Raw genomic sequence first — 19,551 nt, forward strand, 5'->3', positions numbered from 1 at the left:
TATAGACTGATCATTTCTTTGTCAGTGGGCAAACGTACAAAATCAGCAGGGGATCAAATACTTTTTTCCCTCACTGTACTTATATTGTGCTTAAGTCACTTTAATTTAGATGGCAATGTCTGGAATGCCCTCAGGTATTCGTGAGTCATGCACAGGCCTGGCATTCTTTGAGCAGAAATAGAGTTCAACAAGTTGTTTAGTGTGTTTGTTGAAGTAAACAGATGGTGATTATAGAAAAATGTTACCTTTGCTGATTAGTGGTTAGAATAAGCACACAACTGTTTGTGATGCTTCTAGGCTTTGAAGCACACCAACATTTGTTTAATTTCCAGTTCTGTACTTGATCAGTTTTTGTTTTTCCACAAAGCCATCCACCTCTATATAGTGTATTTTTATTCTGGCACTGTTTACATAAATTGGATGCAGAAATTATCCATTTATATTTTGAAACTCAAGTCCAGAATTTTCCTTTATACTAATGAAAAAATGTATAAATTCTTCATCTCCGTTCGAGATGGTTTGAACCACTGGGTGCAGCACAGAGTAAGAGTCTAAATTTAACCAAATAGTGGAAAGCTTTGTTGCAGCACCTTTTTAATAAGGTAGAAAGTTACCTATTAAATAACTTAGTCTACACTCAACTCTTCTTTACAGTCAATGTATGGAAAACACGCAGTCTGTTTGTGTTGTTTTTAAGGGTGTTGCTTTTTCTTCACTAGACCAGACATAGATTGTGTTGCTTTTTTTAAGCCTTTCAGGTGGTAGCTGGCAGTGAAGTTTATGGACTCCTGCCATGCTTGACCGAGTGCCAAAATGTCTGCAGGTCAGAGGCGGGGGGTTGACAGTGATGGGAGCGAGAGTGAAACTGTTTTAAGTCCCGTCTGCCAGCCGCTGTGCCTTCTCTCTGTCGGGCTGCCTTGCTTGTTTATTCTGATGCGTCACCGCGAGCGGAGCCAATAACCCGACCCGATGTGTGCTAGGTGTCGCCCGCGGCCCAGCAGATGCAGCCGACCCAGACACTACAGCAGCCCCAGCCCACCGGAGGCCGGAGGAGGAGAGTGGTGGACGAAGACCCGGATGAGAGGCGGCGGAAATTTCTAGAAAGGAACCGAGCCGCCGCCACGCGTTGCAGACAGAAGAGGAAAGTGTGGGTGATGTCATTGGAAAAGAAAGCAGAGGAGCTAACTCAGACAAACATGCAGCTTCAGGTATGGGGCTATACATCCCGACACTTCACCAAATCAGTGTGTTGACACAGGCCAGAGAACACAGCGGGCCCAGCTGGACTCCATACAAATACCTTCTTTACCAGGACAACAGGTTGTTCATGTCTCCTCGGTTCTCTGGCCTTCTTTAAGTTCAGGCATTATAAGGGTTACAGACGCGTGTTAGAAATGCTCAGTTCCAGGAGTTAAATATAGGTTTCCGTCTCAGTTATATCAATAAACATTGGTACCGAATTCAAAGTTTCAGCCGGGCTCAGAGTTGGCAATATGTGAAACTTTCTAAACTTACTTTGCAAAAATGTAACATAGGCAACAGTAAAGTAAACATAAAAAATTAGTCGTTCAGAAGGAAAAACAGGTGGACAGACAGTGGTTTTCTTTGTAGGAAAAAAAAAACCTGTAACACCTATGTCACCCTTGCTTTAAATCATTTTTTTTTCCCATTTGGCCCTCAGCATGGGCACCTGAATTAGATTTCTGAAGCACATGAAACACAATTAGATGAAAGACACTGTTTTTTGTTTTTGCATGTTATTTCACTGAAAGGTCCAGTATATTTAGAACTATGACCATATGCTTAAAGTGACATTTTGATGTTTTTCAATATTTCATTTGAGATAAATCCACCTTACCGAACACTAACGACGACATACCTTCCTCGGGAAAGAAGAATATTGCCCCTAATTGCCCTGTGTGTTACGGATTGAATTCTCCTTGCATGAGGTCATCCTGTTGTTACTGCAACGGCATTGATCTCGGGGAGATGGATATCAAGAACAAAGAGGAACCAGATAGGCATCCACAATTCAGACCCTGTTGTTGGTCTATGTAGATTGATTGTAATTAACCTTGTTCTTGGTTAAAATTCAAAGGAGAATGCTAATTGTGAAGCAAGGCCAGAAGTCTTCGCTGCAAAGTCTGATGTTTTGAGGAGATTTTAGACCTTAAAAGACTTAAAAGGTCCTAAAACAAAAGCTTGAATTGAACAGAATCTACTGACACTGTGCGGTTCTAATATAGTGGTTTGAAATGCATGGTTACGTTATGTAAGGAATTGGCCCGGGTGGTGAGAAACAGTCCCATCATTGATGTTTGCCAATACCAGAAAAACATGATTCCTCCCTTTTAATGATTATAATTGTGTGGGGGGGAGAGTCTTTACTACTATTTTCCAATAAGGTATCCAAGTAAATAGCAAATATAACCAACAATCAAAACTAAGGTAAAGAATCCCAACAATGAAGTCTTTATTATATAGGGAAGTGTGTTGCTGGTTGTATTTTATGTATTTTTATGTCTTTTAGCCAAAGTAGTGACAGGTATCACAGTCATTATGTGAACTGCAATAAAAAGCATCCTTATGATAATTATGTGCAATTAAGGGTAAAATAAACTTAACCTGAACTGCAATTAAATTATCTCGCTGTTATACTGTGTGTCTCATATATTTAATGTCTCGTTGCTTTTGTGCGTAAAGTAGGCTTATTTATAAAAATGACCTTGCCCAGTTAGCTCATAGCAGCTGCCGACTGACACACAGAGTAGGCGCCTCTTCAGCGAGCATCATCTGTCATCGGTGCGGTCAGAACCTTTGTAGTTTTATGACACAGTCCATCAAATAAAACTCTGTTGCTCCATAACAGATCGTAACCCACATAAAGTGGTCCTCCTTGTGTAGCTAAATAAAATCCTGATTTAATGTTTACAATATGGGCCATTCCTGCGAGCGTAAAAGGTGTTTTAAGAGCAATTTATTATCTATGATTGAAATGGAGTGAAATAAAAAAAAAAAGTTCAATTTAGAGAACTGTCTCTTTGCCAAATTTATAATAAGTGAAATGACTCCTATGCATTAATCTAAAATTTGACTGTAACTGCCCTCTAAGACAAAGAGTAATACAAGTCTATTATCTATTGACATCCATTACAGGAACCAAATGCCAATGCTTAAAAACGTACATTTCTCCAGAGCCAATCTTAACAATTCCAAAGCAGAACAATTGTATCTCTTTAATTGATTAATTGATTTTTTTTCATTTCAGAATGAGGTCACGATGCTGAAAAACGAAGTAACACAGCTCAAGCAACTGCTTCTCACGCATAAGGACTGTCCAATCACTGCCATGCAGAAGGAGTCACAAGGTTACCTAAGTGAGTAGCCATTATACGCTATGGGTTAGAGTTCTGTTTTGACACTGCGTTGAGAAAGACTTGAAATGGTCAGCATTTACAAACACGGTTGAAGCACTGGCCCGGAGGCTGTCACAGTTTCATAGGAGTGTTGAAAACCCCCATCACAAATGTTTTGTTGTTGTTTTTTCTCCAAATCTTGGAGTTTCTACCATAAAATGTATCTCATAGTTAACATGGAATAACAACATCACAATGGCCGATACCTGCTTTTATTTTTCATAGCACAGTGGGAATTGTCAGGCAAAAGACAACTACATTGTCTACATTTTTTTTGCACTTTCTCAAACCTCTCAAACTCAAGAATTTGAATGAGAGTCGATGCCAATAGGAAAACACTGTCTGTTGGAACGGCACACACTTCTGTCAAAGTGGATTTTAACAATATTCGGGAACGGACGTGGATTGGCTGTGGATTTATCCCAATGGCAAGAGACAATTCCAAATTTCACAAACTTCTTCAGGACATGTTCTGTGGGGAGTAGGAAAGCAGGTGAGGTGACAGGGACTTCACAATGGCCATGCTATACAACTTCTCCAGGAATAACAGAGGACTTGTGGGTTTATCTAATGCATTATGAGGAATTGGCCTTGGAATTGTGTGTGTTCTGAACACCGTCTTTCGAAATGGACATATGAACTCATAAACATTAACAATACCGCCAATTCTATTCACCACATTTCTTTGTTTGTCTTTCACATTTTTGTTTCTTGATTTCTGGAAGGATGAATACATTCAACCGGTTAGAAATCGTTTGTCAAACCGTTCACAAGAATTTCGGCTCATTCTTTAATGTACTCTAGTTTTCATAACAGCTGGAAGAGGTTCTCTGACATTTGGGTTAACACTGTTACATGAAGGACCTCTTATTAACATTTATTAAATGTATACTTTCTTTTTTCTGTGATGAAAACTCACAGGAACAAGTGGAAATATTTTAATCTGTTGACTCATGTAAAATGACATCAAAGGCAAACCCTCAGTTTTGTAAAATAAATGACTTTTTTATCTTTGGGTATTGCTAATACTAAAGGGAAAAATATAATATTTTCTTATTTTCTTTTCTAATGCTTTTTTTTCATCAAGTGAACAAGACTAAAATCTACCCTCCAGTTATCGAAAATCTAATATTTTGGGAAGGAGCTGTGAGTGATGTCAGAATGTCGCCTCCATTGTGCTTCAATGTGTTTGCAACTGTGTCCACAAGTTAATGAGAAAATACATCAATTTAGGGCAATGCATATAAATTTGGTGATGTAGCCAACCTAGGCATTTCAATTAGCATTTTTTTAAAATAATTAAAACTGACATAATATTCCAAATTGTACTTGGGATTACATTGTTGTTACTTTTACACACACACACACACACACACACATAATTGATGATGGTTCAAAATTACAGGAAATTGGACAAGAAAGATAATTTTAATATCTTAATGTGGAAATAAAAGATCTATTTTTTTACCTAATCTATAAAATGTATTTTTGTAAAACTTAAAAAAAACATTTATGTTACTTGTAAAATACTGTATCACTGAGCTGTATGCATGAAGCTAGTTCTTTTGACAAGATTAAGGTTAAGCTTTCTTGCGTGTTTTGTATGTGCAGTAACTGCTTTCCTGTGATGACTGACAGTGCGAGACGAGTCACACTCTTGCTTTGCTCAGCTGGGGCACGTGGCTTATTAGACAGGACTGAAGTTATGTTTCCAATCATTTGTAAATACTTGGACTGCCTGCTCTTTGTGAGATGCAAAAAATAATACAATAAATAAATATATTACAATTCCAGATGTGGAATATAACTAGACCTTGCTTCTTTTCATTTATTTTGATGGGGATTTAGTTAAACAGCTGTAATTAGTTGGCGGTGTAGTTCTGCATATGTGCAACTGCATAAGTGTGTACTTTATTACAATGTTTCCAAGGAAATCCCTTTCGTTCCTTCTTTAACTACATGAGCTAAAACCTCTCATATGTTTAAGAATACTTATCTAAAATGTTTTTAAAAGTTTTACCGTGAAGGATCGGTCGGAACACCAAAGACGAATGTCCTTTTCAGAGGCTGTTTTCAAAATACATAAATCTGGAATATCAAAAGTGCCATAGTTTTGAGAATATACCAAACTTGCTGTCTTACAAGAGCCATGATTTGGTACGTGCTACGAGTGGGGGACGCAGCGATGAAACAGGATACATTAGTGTGTTGTTGCTCACAATGTGTGTACTAATGTGGCCCTTGTTGTCCGCAGGTCCGGAGAACAGTCCCCCGGGAAGTCCCACCGCAGTCTGTACCCAGCAGCAGGTCATTCAGCACAACACCATCACCACATCCACCACTGCCGGAGACGCTGTGGGCAACTCTGCGTTAAACCAGCTAGCCAACCACAGAACAGATATGAACCCTATCCTTTAAAGACTGATATTGGGAGAGTTCTGGCAATAAAAATGCCTCAGTCTCATTCAGGATTTTTTTTTTAAAGAAAAACCTCTGAAGCCTGGAATCAAACTCCTTAAAAGACTTTCCGTGTGTCTTTTTTATAGATTGTTTTACCGTGTCTGATTTTGTTCTTTTGTTTGTTTGTTGACCGCTGATTTTTTTTTTTACATTGATAAAAAGGGAGATATGCAATTTATAGACTATTAATCTGGAAAATGTTTGATATGCTTCCTCATTCTGGTACAGACCTAGCTGTTGTTTTGTTAGTTGTTTTTTTATCAAAGGACTGTTGTAGAATTAATCATAACCAACTGAAGCCTCTAGTTTTTGTTTAGGCCTTAAACATTTCCTACTCTCATACTCCAAGTTGTAAGGTCAAAAACATTTGTTTCAGTATTATGACATTTCAAAAACGCAGATTCCAAAATATCACCAAACGGTTTTCAATAATGCCAAACGGATCTTACCAACATTTCCACATCTGTTACCAATCCTGATGAAGACAGGTGTCAAAAAGTGAATTAGAGATCTCTACCAGCACTAGTTGTGATTAACAGTGTGAGAGAGAGAGAGAGAGAGAGAGAGAGAGAGAGAGAGAGAGAGAGAGAGAGAGAGAGAGAGAGAGAGAGAGAGAGAGAGAGAGTGAGAGAGAGAGCGCGTTTGCTTTTATGTCTGAGAGGGACAAAAAATTAAATAAGAAGATTCATATACAGTAATAAGGGAAGCACTTACAGTGAGTAAATGTTACTTCTCATGTTGTAAGCTGCAAATCCAGCAAGGGACAATGTAGATGTGGAAAAAAACATAATTCAGAGATTTAAAAAAGGGGCAAATTCTGCACTGGGGCAAAAAGCTTTCCTCTACATCGAATTGAGTTACTAATTCCATTTGGTGAATGTTGTACCTGTCAGATACTGTGTTTGTACCATAATGTATTGTATTTTTCATCAGCTTTAACACTCTGGGATATTCTTGTAGTTATTTGAACACCATTGGTGCAGTATCCAGTTTGGATGCAAATGTTTAAAAGCTTTATGATGTGAACAGTATAAAATCTAAACTCATCACAATGTCAAACGTATACACATGGATATCCACAATTCCATAGTGTCTGTCATGTCTGCAGAATGGTTTGTTGAAGCACTGTGTAGTGCTCTATGTAAATTATAAGCATCTTTCTAAATTCCTAGGTTGGTTTCTAAACTAACATGTATTTTAAGGCTTCCAATACATTCAGTACATTTAAAAGTATACTCTCAGTAGTTTCAGATGTCTGGGAATACAAAAAACGCACTCTTTAAAACTTTATTTTTTGCTACAAGCCAGCATTTTGCTTTCTCCAACTGTGCTACTTTGAGTCAGTTATCATAGGTTTTTGGTTTGATATGTGCAATGTACAGAATAGATAGAGAATAGATAGAGAATAATAGAGAAGTACTTTTATTTTTGTATTAACAGTTAATTTTGATGGGATCATAAAAGGTTCCTTCTATTACAAAGGGATGTTTTTACTTAGACCAGTAGGTGGACTATGTTGACTAACAGATGACAGAAATAGAGAGAAAAAGCAATCTGGTGCAAGTGACATTATGTGAAGCATATTCAGCAAAAAGAAGAACCTTGCTCAAAAGTATGGTTCATTCATTTTCCCCGGTAATTTAAAGACCTAGCTCTCATTCTTAAATAAAGCCTTAATATTTAGTAAGTGTTTGGATGCATTACATTGTGATGTAGACAGGTGCACCACATGGAATAGCTTTAAAAGTTCAAGTTTGCCCCAAGTTAGGGATCTTGGAGCAGCAAAGATACCTTCTTTATCAATTGTGCGACTGGCAACGCCCTCCCGAGAGTCTGAGTGTCAGAATCTAATTGTTCACTTCATTTCCCTTCTTATGTTTCGTTAATCGTCTCCCAGAAGCTGTCAGTTTTCATTATGTAAATGCTGAGTGAAGTAAAGTACAGCAATGTAGCAGGAGCCCAAACCCACTCTGTACCAAGGACCTGTTTTATTCACTTGTGTCTGTGACCACGGTGCCCGCAGTCCTGTCATTTGCACCCAGCTCAGTTTCATATCCAGTGCAAATCGTGAAATGGAGAACCAATATACCTTTCAATTGACATCTCCTCAAACACGAAAAAGAAAATATGTGCATGTGAATGATAATAAGGACCAGCTATGCAAAAACCTCTCTGTTGACACTCTGTAGTTACCGTTCCAAAGACCTCTGCAAGCCTAACCACAGTGAGCTTCCTGTGTTTTGTGTATCTCACCCAAAATCTTTTTTTTGCTGTTTTTGTTCTGTGCCCCAGGTTATAGCTGTATGCATAAACATAGGAAAATATTATTTCCGGAGGTATTAGCTACTGGTAGAGCCCTGCCAGTGCTAAATAATTATTATAGAAAGAGTCCGCATGAGGTCTGATCTCCTGACAGCCTCTGTTTAAGGGCTGCAGCAGTTGCTTTTTGGATATCGCATTAATTCAATTCTGAAGTGCACTGTCAAGCATCTAATAGCTTTCATACTTTATACCTATCAAGGACCAATAAATGCCTTTCTGTAGGTTTAGTATTTTTGGTGCTTACTTTGGAATTTGGTATCATTGTTTTGAGCAGAAAGCAATGTAACATTACATTCCACAGTATAACAAGCCAACAAAAATCCCACAGTGCTTTGTGGAGGGATTGTCAAACATAGAAAGTGTAATTAACCCAGTGATGGGACCTTTTATTTAAAAACTGAAATTTACTTTGTCAGCATCCGTTGAGATCATATTAGAAGCAGGTGTGGGTGCGTACACGCCCAGAGATGAAAGGAAACAGCCACTCTTCGATATAAAATCCATTACAAAAAAATAGAAAAAAAACTAGACTTCAGTTGAAACTGTAGTGTCCCCACTAGTGATCTGTCCGGCCTCTCCTGACTAGACGATTGACTTTTAAGATGTAATCTCCTATTTCGGCAGCTCTTGACATTCCGGTAGAACAGCAGAAAGGGGTCACAAAGCCAGCCCCGGGTTCATCAGTGTGATGTGGATATTCACGGGGAGGGTTTCTCTTAAATGCATTTTGGAAAGCAGTATTGATTTTCTACTTCAGATTACCGCAGTGTTCTGTTCACGGACAGTTTTTTTTTTTTTATTGCAAGGATTGTTCTCTATGTTGGGGGGGGATGTAGGTATTGTAAGCTTGAGTCAGCAGAGCGTATTAAGCAGTTCTACACCGAAAAATGGTGCACATCTCTCTGACCGAGCTTCCTGAAAGGTGACTGTGGTTGAGGTGACAAGTTGTGTTCATCCTTGAAATGTGCCTTTTTGTTTCAGAGCCTCCCAAGACAATTAATATCAAGCAGTAAAACTCTGTCCCCTCTTGTCACCCATGGACCAGTTCAGTTCCATATCTAACTCCATACCTACTCCAGTCATCTGGTGTCGGGGTACCAATTGATCACAACTTGAACTGTTTGTATTTCATCATAGTTTTGGACTGTGATAAACTCATGCTAATAGATAATTTTAACTATTTTAAATGGCCGGTAACTCAGCAAGAAGGTTGATGTTGGTGTTATGTACTCAATTCAGCAAGTTTTAATGTCCAGCCAGTGGCATATATATGTATCTTGGTTATATCTCGGTAAGACAGACTTGAGAACTGGGTTTGAAATGAGGTATTGGACATTCAAATATCTCACTTTCAGCAAGAATGGTTTTGTGTTTCATGGTTGCAAATCTCCACAACCTTCATAAGTTCATAAGCAATTTTTTATCCAGCAAATGTCATATTTTATTGAATATAATGTTATTTACTATAACCTACTTGTTTTTAAATGTACATGGTGTGTTACAAAATGGAAACCAATTCCCCTGAAAGCATGTCGTGCAAAAACACAAACTTCTTAAAGGCCCTGGCGTCAGTTTAGTTAAATGGTCGCCGTTGTTGATGTTTGTGAATATGATTCACATCATACATTGTGCAGACCATTAATTGCACCACGTCTCAGCCATGTTTCTATGCAACGTCCTCTTGAAAGATGCCCTGCAGTTATTTCCTAGGGTCTTATATTTTTAAAGTATGGATCCTTTAAATGCATACAGTGTGCACAAATGTGAAACACAAAGATAGTGAAGGTATTTGAAGTTTGACTGCAAGATCTGTAACTATTAAAAAAAAAAAAAAGATTGATATACAACACAAGGTCCTTTATTAATCAAACTTGTATCACAGATCTTTTGAAGTGACCCTGCTTTTTTTCAGTATTTTTTTAAATTTGTCTTATTAAAAACAAATTCCAAATTCTTCTTAGTGTTGTAGAGACTGTTGTTGTATCATTATACTTGTACAGAAGATTGATATTTATTCTTATAATGATTTCACATTTCTGCCAACACTTGCAAACAAGGAGAACTGCATGACTGAGTGAAACCTGCTCCATTTTGTTAATAATCAGTAGATTTTTGCTGTTCATTAATGTAGAAGAGATTCTTTGTACACAAGACTGGGTTTCTGTTTCAATGGTTAATGTTTTCTAAGGGGGATCAGGTGAAAATAATCTCAGACAAGCTGAAGCTGAATAAAAAGTTTTGTTTGTTTGTTTGTTTTTTAACGATCTTGCATACAAAAAGACGCCGATGCCGATTTGTAATGATGCTTTATATTTCTATTTAAAACTGGTTGGCAATAATGTAAAGATATAAAGAACTGATGTAGCTTTTTATGCACTTTGTCTTCTGTGAAACCAGAGGTAACAATGGCCATATGTTTGAAGTCTAAGTCATATTCTGTTTTTAGACCAGCTGAAGAGACACCCCTTCTTGCACAGGCTTAGTAAACAAGGTTGTTCACCCATTTCAAATGCAGTAAACTAAATGTACCCCAAAAGGCAATGCATATGAAAAAAGTGTTGGAGCCTTTCCTTCACAAGAGAACAAGGCATGAGTGTACAATAATGTTATCAATAATGAATTTTATTGGTATGTTATTGATCATTAGTTGTCCTTTGTATGGAGCCACAGTGGTTAGAAAATAGGAGTACTGCACACTGTGAAGATTATCAGTGCTTTCATTAACTGGAAACACATGTGCTGGTTTTTTTTCATTCTTTTTTTTTGTCAGTTGGATCGCATTGCATGATTTGAAAAGTCACTGTCACAGTGAGGTGCAAGGGTTAATGATAATGCAAAAACCTGCCTGGTTGTGATTACCAGCAGATTGGGAAAAAAAGTTTTAAAAAAAAGAGAGATATCCTAAGTTGAAGGTCTATGACTGAACTTCTATACATCTCAAAATACTCTTGAATAACGTTTCATTACATCTTCTAGCTGACATTAGATTTAAAACAGTGTGATTATGCATTAAGGATTAGTGTCAATAATTAGGTCAAGGCTTTCCAGACTGTAGACTTGAACACAGTTCTGCAATAAAATTAGAGTACCAACACACTTATTTATTTTACAAATCACTGGTCAAAGTCGGCCTCCTGGTTTCAGTGACTGGAATGTTTGCAATGTCTGTAGATAACCCTTGTTCCAATGTAAATACATAAATCAAATCATCTCATAACACACCATATACCAGATGTACAGAACCTATGAAATGTGCCGCTGTTGAAACTGGAATTTATACATCTAAAAACCTATATAAAAACCTATAAAATCATCGATAATTTGCATAACAATGTATCCAAATACGACTGGGCAATGTGGTAAATCAGTATTTATATTATTTTTTTACTTTGGATTTTGGTTCCTCCTAATCGGCTGTGAAGTATTATTTGCATCCATTTTAAACTTAGTTTCTTCCAGATGTTTTTCAGCTGTTTCATCTGGCAATAGAGCAGCTGAGAAAGCATGTGGAATATGCATTTTAACTATTTGACAGCTAAGAAAGCTATGAAAGAGGTGGTGTTTCTTGCTTTGTTGGACTATGCCTATACGTATATATATTATAAATATATAAATGTAAAACTATAAATATTGTATAGAATTTCATAATTTTTATAATCTTGTACATGTAACGCAACCACCTTCCTTTTTGGAAGGAGTAAATGTTTGGTACATATTTGTAAATAACTGTGCAGCACTTATGACTTAATACCTTTATTTGATGTCAAACTTCATTTGTTTTTGCTTTTTTGGCTATTAGGGCATGTTTATTGTTAATGATGGTTAATGAATTCATACAAGTCTACTTAACTTTGTACATTTTTAAAGTGTTTCTTAATGCCTTGAAGATGTTTTCTTTTTTTTCTTTTTTTGCATTTGTACAGATGTTAAATATCACTGCAACTACAGTATGGAAAATAAAGCACTTGATTGCATAAATGTAATGATTAGTGTCTTTTCCTGAAAACAGCAAGGCAGCAAATTTTGCTTCAATGGTCCATGACAGTGCTACAAAATGGTGCTTTAAAGTTTTAAATACTGCGCGTTGGTGATTGTAAAAAAAAAAAAAAAGCTCCCTGTGGAGGAGGTGGAATAGGTTGTATGTTTTATTTTTAATTAAGACTTATACACTACCGGTCAAAAGTTTTAGAACACCTACATTTTTCCAGTTTTTATTTAAATTTACGCAGTTTAATTTCTCAATTTATTCTTTCTACAAATATTGTTCAGAAAGTTCTTCCCAACAATGTTTGAGAAGTTCCCACAAATGTATTGCTTTTTCTTTCACCCTTCTGTCCAGTTCATCCCATGTTTTGGGTCATTATCTGGATGAACCCCTGACCAACTAGGCGTATACCAGAGGGTATTGCATGACGCTGCAAAATGCTGTGGTAGCCATTTTTGTTCAGGGAGCCACTCACTCTGTTTCAAGTTGCTGGCTCTGGGTCCAGCAAAAGAGCCCCAGACCATCACGCTTCCTCCTCCATGTTTGACAGTTGGTGTCACACACTGAGGAACCATCCTTTCGCCTACTCAATGGCGTACAAAAACCCTGCATGATGAACCGAAGATTTCAAATTTTGAAATTTCCAATCTTCAGTAGTCCACTGGTGGTGCTTCATCTTAGCAATGGCTTTCTTACTGCCACTGGACCTGTCAAACCTGCAGCTCGAAGTCTTCTCTTCACAGTTGACACTGAGACTTGCTCACTTCGACTGGTGTTAAGCTGTGCTTGTAGCTGTTGTCCAGTGAGCCGCCTATCACGCAAGCTGTTGACTCTCAGAAACTTGTCTTCTGATTCTGTTGTGGCTTTGGGTCTGCCAGACATCTTCCTGTCAGAGTTTCCTCCAGTTTCCAAGAAACTGTACTTAAATTTCTATAAAAACTGGAAAAATGGGGGTGTTCTAAAACACGGTAGTGTATATATTGTTACATTATGGTTCTAAAAATATCAACACTTGTTATTAAATATAAATTCTCTTTGGAGCAAAAATAGAAACTGTTTTAAAAGTCAATCAAGTCATTTTTAAGCAGGCCCAGGCCTTTGTTAGAGTTAACAAAATCTGAATTTATCGAGGCAAAACTATTATTTTTAACATTATTTGCTTTTTTGAAGTTGTCCATGTGCTCCTGTAAAAATAAAAATAATAATAATGAATGCAGCTGGATTTGATTTGCACATAATATTGTGCTAAGATAGGGTTCAAATCACAAACAGTCTGAACATTTACAAAATAGGACCTTTATCTGTGCAAAAGAATAGCTCTGTCTTTGTGGTTCACTCACTTCCTTAAACCAAAGCAACAGCCCGGCTCTGCAATGATTAGCCTTCAACCTGCATGAACAGAAACCTGTGCACACTGTACTATAAATTATGGAATTAATATAGATGTGCCTGAAAGGGCAAGACACATTGGTGTTTTCAAAACAGTCGTCTGAACCATATTTGTGGTAAACGGAGATCATTTCCTTAATTATATAAATGATTACCTTTTCCATTACACAATCTATGGAGTTTGAAAACAGGCCAATTATCTTAGGTGATATGAGGTCTTTCCATACTTTGGTTAAAGTTGTTAACTTTCATGAATGTTGTGGACATTGCTCTGCGGTGGGCAAGTCTATACAGTATATACAGTATAAATCTGGCCTTTGATCTTTAAATGTATATTATTTCATTCTGAATTGAATTCTGATGAGCTGTATGATTCTTTTTGTGGTGTGCAGTTGTCTGTTTTTAATTTCTTTTTGGTTGAATATAAACCAAATTACCTCATGCATGGGTAATACACTACATACCCCCATACATTTGCTTCCCAGTGTTTATCTTTTTTATATAAGAACTACCAATACCATAGTTACCCTGGTCATATCTTATTCAGCAGCGGTGCCTCTGTTTCTGCACAAGCACTATCCTCTGATGATGTGTAGCATGCTAGAATACTTTTTAAAATGTTTAAAGATTTATATATCTCATTCAGCAGTTGCTGGAAACCACTAAAAAAAAATGTAGGCCACCCTATTCTAATTTACACAACCATTCATAATTTGCAACGCGGTTTGAACTTGTAAAAAAAATTGCATTCTGTAAGTTTATACTTACTCGGTGTCACCAACAGTAGTCTTTCCTGTTTCAGCACTGTTTCTTATTTACAGTAATCATCGATGCTTCTTGTGCTTCTGACAGCTTCGAGTTTGGAAACATCACAAGACCATAGCCATTACATAAGTACATATTTAAATCTGAAGATATGAGGCAAGCAAACCCCTCCAAAGGGGTTTCTGTGGGGGATCGCGGAGATATAAGGACACTAAGCCTTTTTCAGAAGGCCTTAATCAGAGCACAAAGTCTTGCCATGTAAGCCAGTACAATCATAACTCTTTCACACACACTAAGGGATGTTCAAAACAAACCTAGGCTGCTGTCATCCTATGATAACTGAAACCAATAAAACACAACTACCAATAAAAAATAATATTGTCTTGGGCTCAACACGTATTTAGTTTGTTAGTTTGAATTTGCTTTCTGTTTTCCATTCCATAACTCTATAGCTGCTGCTTTCATGTTTTGTTTATGCTCTTAACATGGGATTGCAGATGCCTCCAGCCTATGCCATGGACAGAAAGCTCAGAGAGAGCCAGGAAGTGCTTACCAGTTGCACCCGAACACCCTTCAATAAATCCTCTGCTGATGACGGCGTCGCATGACTTCATCCATGACTTCAGCTAGTTCAGAGTTATTGGTTGTCCACAGATCTAAACCAGGAGACTCGCAAGCTCTGTGCATTGTTTGTACGCGTAGCAACTTATAAAAGGAGGTAAACCCGTCTGTTTGACAGAACTGGTAGATTTGGAAAATAATTTACGATTCACAGTGATTCGATTTGAGCAGCTGCAGATGGTGGTATTGATATTGTGTGTGTTTGTGTGTTATGGTGATTGCCCTGTATTTTGTGTTCCTTTCATTTTAGAAGACAGATGTGGGAAAAAAAGAAAATGTTCACAGAAAGTGTATAAGTACATTTTCAAGAACAAGTGCAGGATGGATGTTAGATGTGAAATGTGGCAGTTAAACCTTGAAGATCAGTACGTGATCCTCACACTAAATCACAGCTTATGCAGCCAGTCTTATTTCAGTCAGATTATAGTTACATTGTGGGCAGTTGTGAAGGTATCAGCTTCATGGGGGCCCAGGCAGCATGAAAATATGTTATATTATGAATGTATTATCCTTTCTGGTAATACAAGTGGCCCGTAATATATGATGTTGATAAGCATCACAGTACAATACAGAAGAATAGTCCTGATACAACAGGGGGCTGTACTAACAGTGCAATACAGTACAATACAATAGTCATGTTACAATAGACTCTTATCAGTGTGCATGTGAGAACATACAGCCTTCTTCCCTTGCAGGAGAACTCTTGCTGTACTGTACTATTATTATTATTATTATTATTATTATTATTATTATTATTATTATTATTATTATGTCACTCACTTCAGCTCACTTCAGCCTGGCTTTGACAGGTCTGTCTAAATCACCAATCACTGGATTTCTTGAACACAGGGACATTTTGCCTAATTAAGATCCACAATTGGCTCAATTAAGCAGGTAACTATCTGGATAAAACAAAAACCTGTTGGCCCTGTGGCTCTTCAGGGGCAGGGATTGACACCACTGGATTAGTGTAACCATACAAACTGCATAATGCACCACTGAACAAGGACCCAGAGAGTCCAACCTCAGTATTTGTCTACCAATCAAAATCCAGTGTAATTAAATTAATTGGTTCGTACGGGACTCAGTACAAAGACAGTGCCCATGGTGCACCATGAATCTTTCACGATCCACACAGGACTGCATGTCAGCATGGCCCCTCTGTGTTGAGACAACTGCTAATTTAAGTCGCACTAATTTGACAGACACATCAAAACAATCAAGTTGAAAGTTCTGGAAAAAAAGCTAATAGTTTTAAAACAGTTCCAGAGGGTTTAAACATACCTGTGTCCATGACTCCATTCACACCCACGCGCCGCGGCCTGGCTCGTGGACAGGGCTGTTGTCCGTTGGAGGGAACGTGCGCCAGAATTGAACTTCGCTTCCGCATGTGGACGACATGAAGGCATGCGATTCAAATGAGTGAGTAAAGTCTTTTTATATTTGTATTTGACTTATTTGACGTATTTATACTTATATTTGTATAGTTTGCTTCCGTTGATAAATATATTAAAACAAACTTTTACTACAATCACCAGCAGTGATGCAATGTTGCGCCTCAATGGAATACTCTCAAGGTAACGCTGACAAATGGTGTAATGACTTGACACTAATGACAGAAATTGCTTAATTGAATTGAAGAGAGGAAATTTTTGGAATTTTGCCTGGCAGTTGGTTTGCACACAGCATGCATCAGTATCATATTAAATTTATGTAACAAGAATGTTTACATATTTTCCCATAATATGTTGACCCTAATCTACAGAAAATACCCTGACTTTCTAAATGTTGGGGTTTTGTTTCTGTTGGTTAAAGATACACCAGAATGGGTGATGCATTAGATGCAGCTTTATGTTTTGGCAATGACAAGACTTGGGGTTATTATAGTTAGAATAGGCAGACAACCTCGACCTCCATTAGTGTAAATGTTTTATAAAAATTGTATAGTTTGTCCTGTGTGATTATTTAAACCTCATGACACTTTTAAGCAGGTGGTTAAAATTAAATTCCTGAAGGGGCTGAGGTGTTTGTTTTGGGGGGTTTTGTATCCAACCCGGCTCCCAGTCACTTAAGTGGTCTGATTTACTGATTACCTGGATAAATGTAATATTTCTCAACTGGCTGTAAATTGTATTACAGGTACTGTACCTTGAATCAATGGCATCTTTTAACCTATCAACTGTAAAATATCTTAAAACATCTAAATGATAGGCCAAAATAGTTTAATAAGTAATTGAAAGCTCTAGTTGTAATGGAAAACCAGAAGACAATGTGAACTTTAAATTAAACATTGAATCTGCACGTTTCTTGCAAAATTCTAATGAGAGATTTGTTATTGTTGTCACTAAATATAGTCCACATTGTATTTTGCACTTTTTGTAAAAAAATAAATAAAAACGAACCTCTGAAGCTGTCTAGACACTGTGAAATTAATCTTAACCAAATAACATGTTGGTTTACCACAGCTCTAAAACACCCAAAGCTACAGCCAGGATTTCTTAATGATTTCAAAAGTGTGTATTGACATTGATCTTTGCGTTATACTTCATTTTTTAAGGACAAACTCTAGGACTGTGCTATTAGGAGGGGACTGTCTATGTTTTATAAGTAGTTTCCATTAATTGTTGTAAATGATGTGGTTTCAATAACACTGCCTTTCATTCAAAGTAAAGGTACCATTTCAGTATCGGCCTACTGCATTTCATCAGCATAACACTGGGGATTTTCTTTCTTCATGGTCAATATTTTGTAAATTTGCTTTAAATCAAAACTGTAACACAGCTTTCCTGCTTATGGAAATGTGAACTCCCTTATGGCACATGTGTTCTCTCTTATTGTATCCACTGACAGATTAAGAAAAATACCTGCTGTAGCCCCTCAGAACACACAGCTTGTCACATACATGCATTTCTTACACCACTAAAATGCAAAGCCCTCGACCGTGTGGAAATGGCACACTTTCTGCTGTGTCTGCATTGCACATACAGTAGGCAGACAGAATGACGCAGGAAAACGTGGTTCCAATGAGTCAACTTGCAACCATTGCACAGAAACCCAGTCCTATTCATTTATTGCATTTTACGTCTTTTATTTAAGGGCCCAAGGGCTTTTGAGAACCGACGCATTGAGCACTGACGTAATGGGACTAAAACTCATTCTGCACTCATTCTGCAAGGTGAGGTGATGTGAATTGTACTGAGCCTCCCACGTTCAGGAGGTCCAGACCTGGAATGATATTCCTTGAAAGGAACGCTCCTGTGGACCAGCTTCAAACACTGTCCACTGTAGAAATAACTCAGGGCTGGATCCCTGGGGCTGGCAGGGACCTTGCAAAGAAAAATACATTCATGTTACTTTTGGCATGGTTGCAGTCCTCGATTCACTCTATAATGAGACTTAGGGTTGGTTTAAAGTGATGCTGGTCAAATATATAAGTATTTTGTGCTGTTTCTTACACATCAGGGTTAGGATATGCATTGTGCAAATAATGTTTTCAAACCCATGCATGACATCCATCATTTTGTGTGAAAATAATATTATAAGATTCAAATATAGATCAAATATATCTTGCCTTCTGTACAGTGTATAGCAGTGTTCCTCAAACTTTTATAACTTTATAAGCCAGACTTTGAGAAACTCATGCACTCCAGAAGGACAATTATTTTATTTTTAGAATTAACACAGATATGTAGATATTTCCTCTAGAGTTATTTTCTAACTACAAATGTTATTTCCTGTGTATATATAGTGATTTATACTATATTTGCTTCTTTAAACGGTTAGTTTATAATTTGTTTAAAAAAATAGCATTTTGATAAAAATAAAGACATTTGGTTTAGTATTCTTTATTTTGTATTATGCTTATGGCTTTTATTTTGGGTGGAACTTTTGCAAGTAACTTCCCAACATATTTGACTTTCTTGTCAAATCTTCAGAAGACTTTAGTAAGCATGTTTTCCTGGTGTTTTATGGAATTAAAAATTAAAATGCAATTTGCCTCCCTGGTCTTTCTTAGTCACCAGAAAAGTGTTTTCCATCCATGACACTATTCATGTCATTACCTCCATATTCCCCTGGAAAAAGCTCATGCACCCAGGTTCACTATCACTGGTCTATAGTGCAGAGAAGATCATCTGCCTTGTTGACATTTTCAGATTAAAAGAAAACCTAATCTTGAAAGTCAACACAAACTCTCTGAACTGACTAAACATAGAGACCCTTACTCTCAGTGCTATCCCCTCCTGTTCGTTAATTTTAAGGTCCAGTGGGGAACCCTAGTGAGCATTACTGGAACTGCACCATCAATAGTTCACTGATGCACAATTGTTTCAGTAATGTATTTTATTTGGCAAGCTTCACTACGAATCGGTAGACTCTTATTAGCTTCTAAGCATTTGAGCACACACTGGACCACTTCACCTCAGTCATTTCAGATCCCTTGAGTGTTTCACTAATTGTTGAAATGGAAAAATCCTAAGGAAGCAACAGCCTTTTAATTAAGTATATGACTGAGCAACACACATTTTTCCATTCACCAGCATTCTAGTTTAGATAAATCCCCAACACTCATGATGCACATCAAACATTACTTTC

General features: G+C 37.3%; 1 protein-coding gene across 1 annotated transcript in view; it reads left to right on the forward strand.

Moving 5' to 3' along the window:
- The window catches only part of creb5b (cAMP responsive element binding protein 5b), an 88,908-nt gene extending 76,732 nt beyond the window's left edge, over window positions 1–12,176 (forward strand). Inside the window, exons 9-11 of the mRNA XM_066715655.1 lie at window positions 981–1,208; window positions 3,269–3,377; window positions 5,671–12,176. Of these exons, the coding sequence (XP_066571752.1) occupies window positions 981–1,208; window positions 3,269–3,377; window positions 5,671–5,834 (501 nt within the window). The 3' untranslated portion in view covers window positions 5,835–12,176. The remainder of the gene's footprint in view (window positions 1–980; window positions 1,209–3,268; window positions 3,378–5,670) is intronic.
- The last annotated feature ends 7,375 nt before the right edge of the window (window positions 12,177–19,551 follow it).

The sequence above is a fragment of the Amia ocellicauda genome, chromosome 10, assembly GCF_036373705.1.
Source record: "Amia ocellicauda isolate fAmiCal2 chromosome 10, fAmiCal2.hap1, whole genome shotgun sequence".
In the NCBI taxonomy this organism is placed as follows: Eukaryota; Metazoa; Chordata; class Actinopteri; order Amiiformes; family Amiidae; genus Amia; species Amia ocellicauda.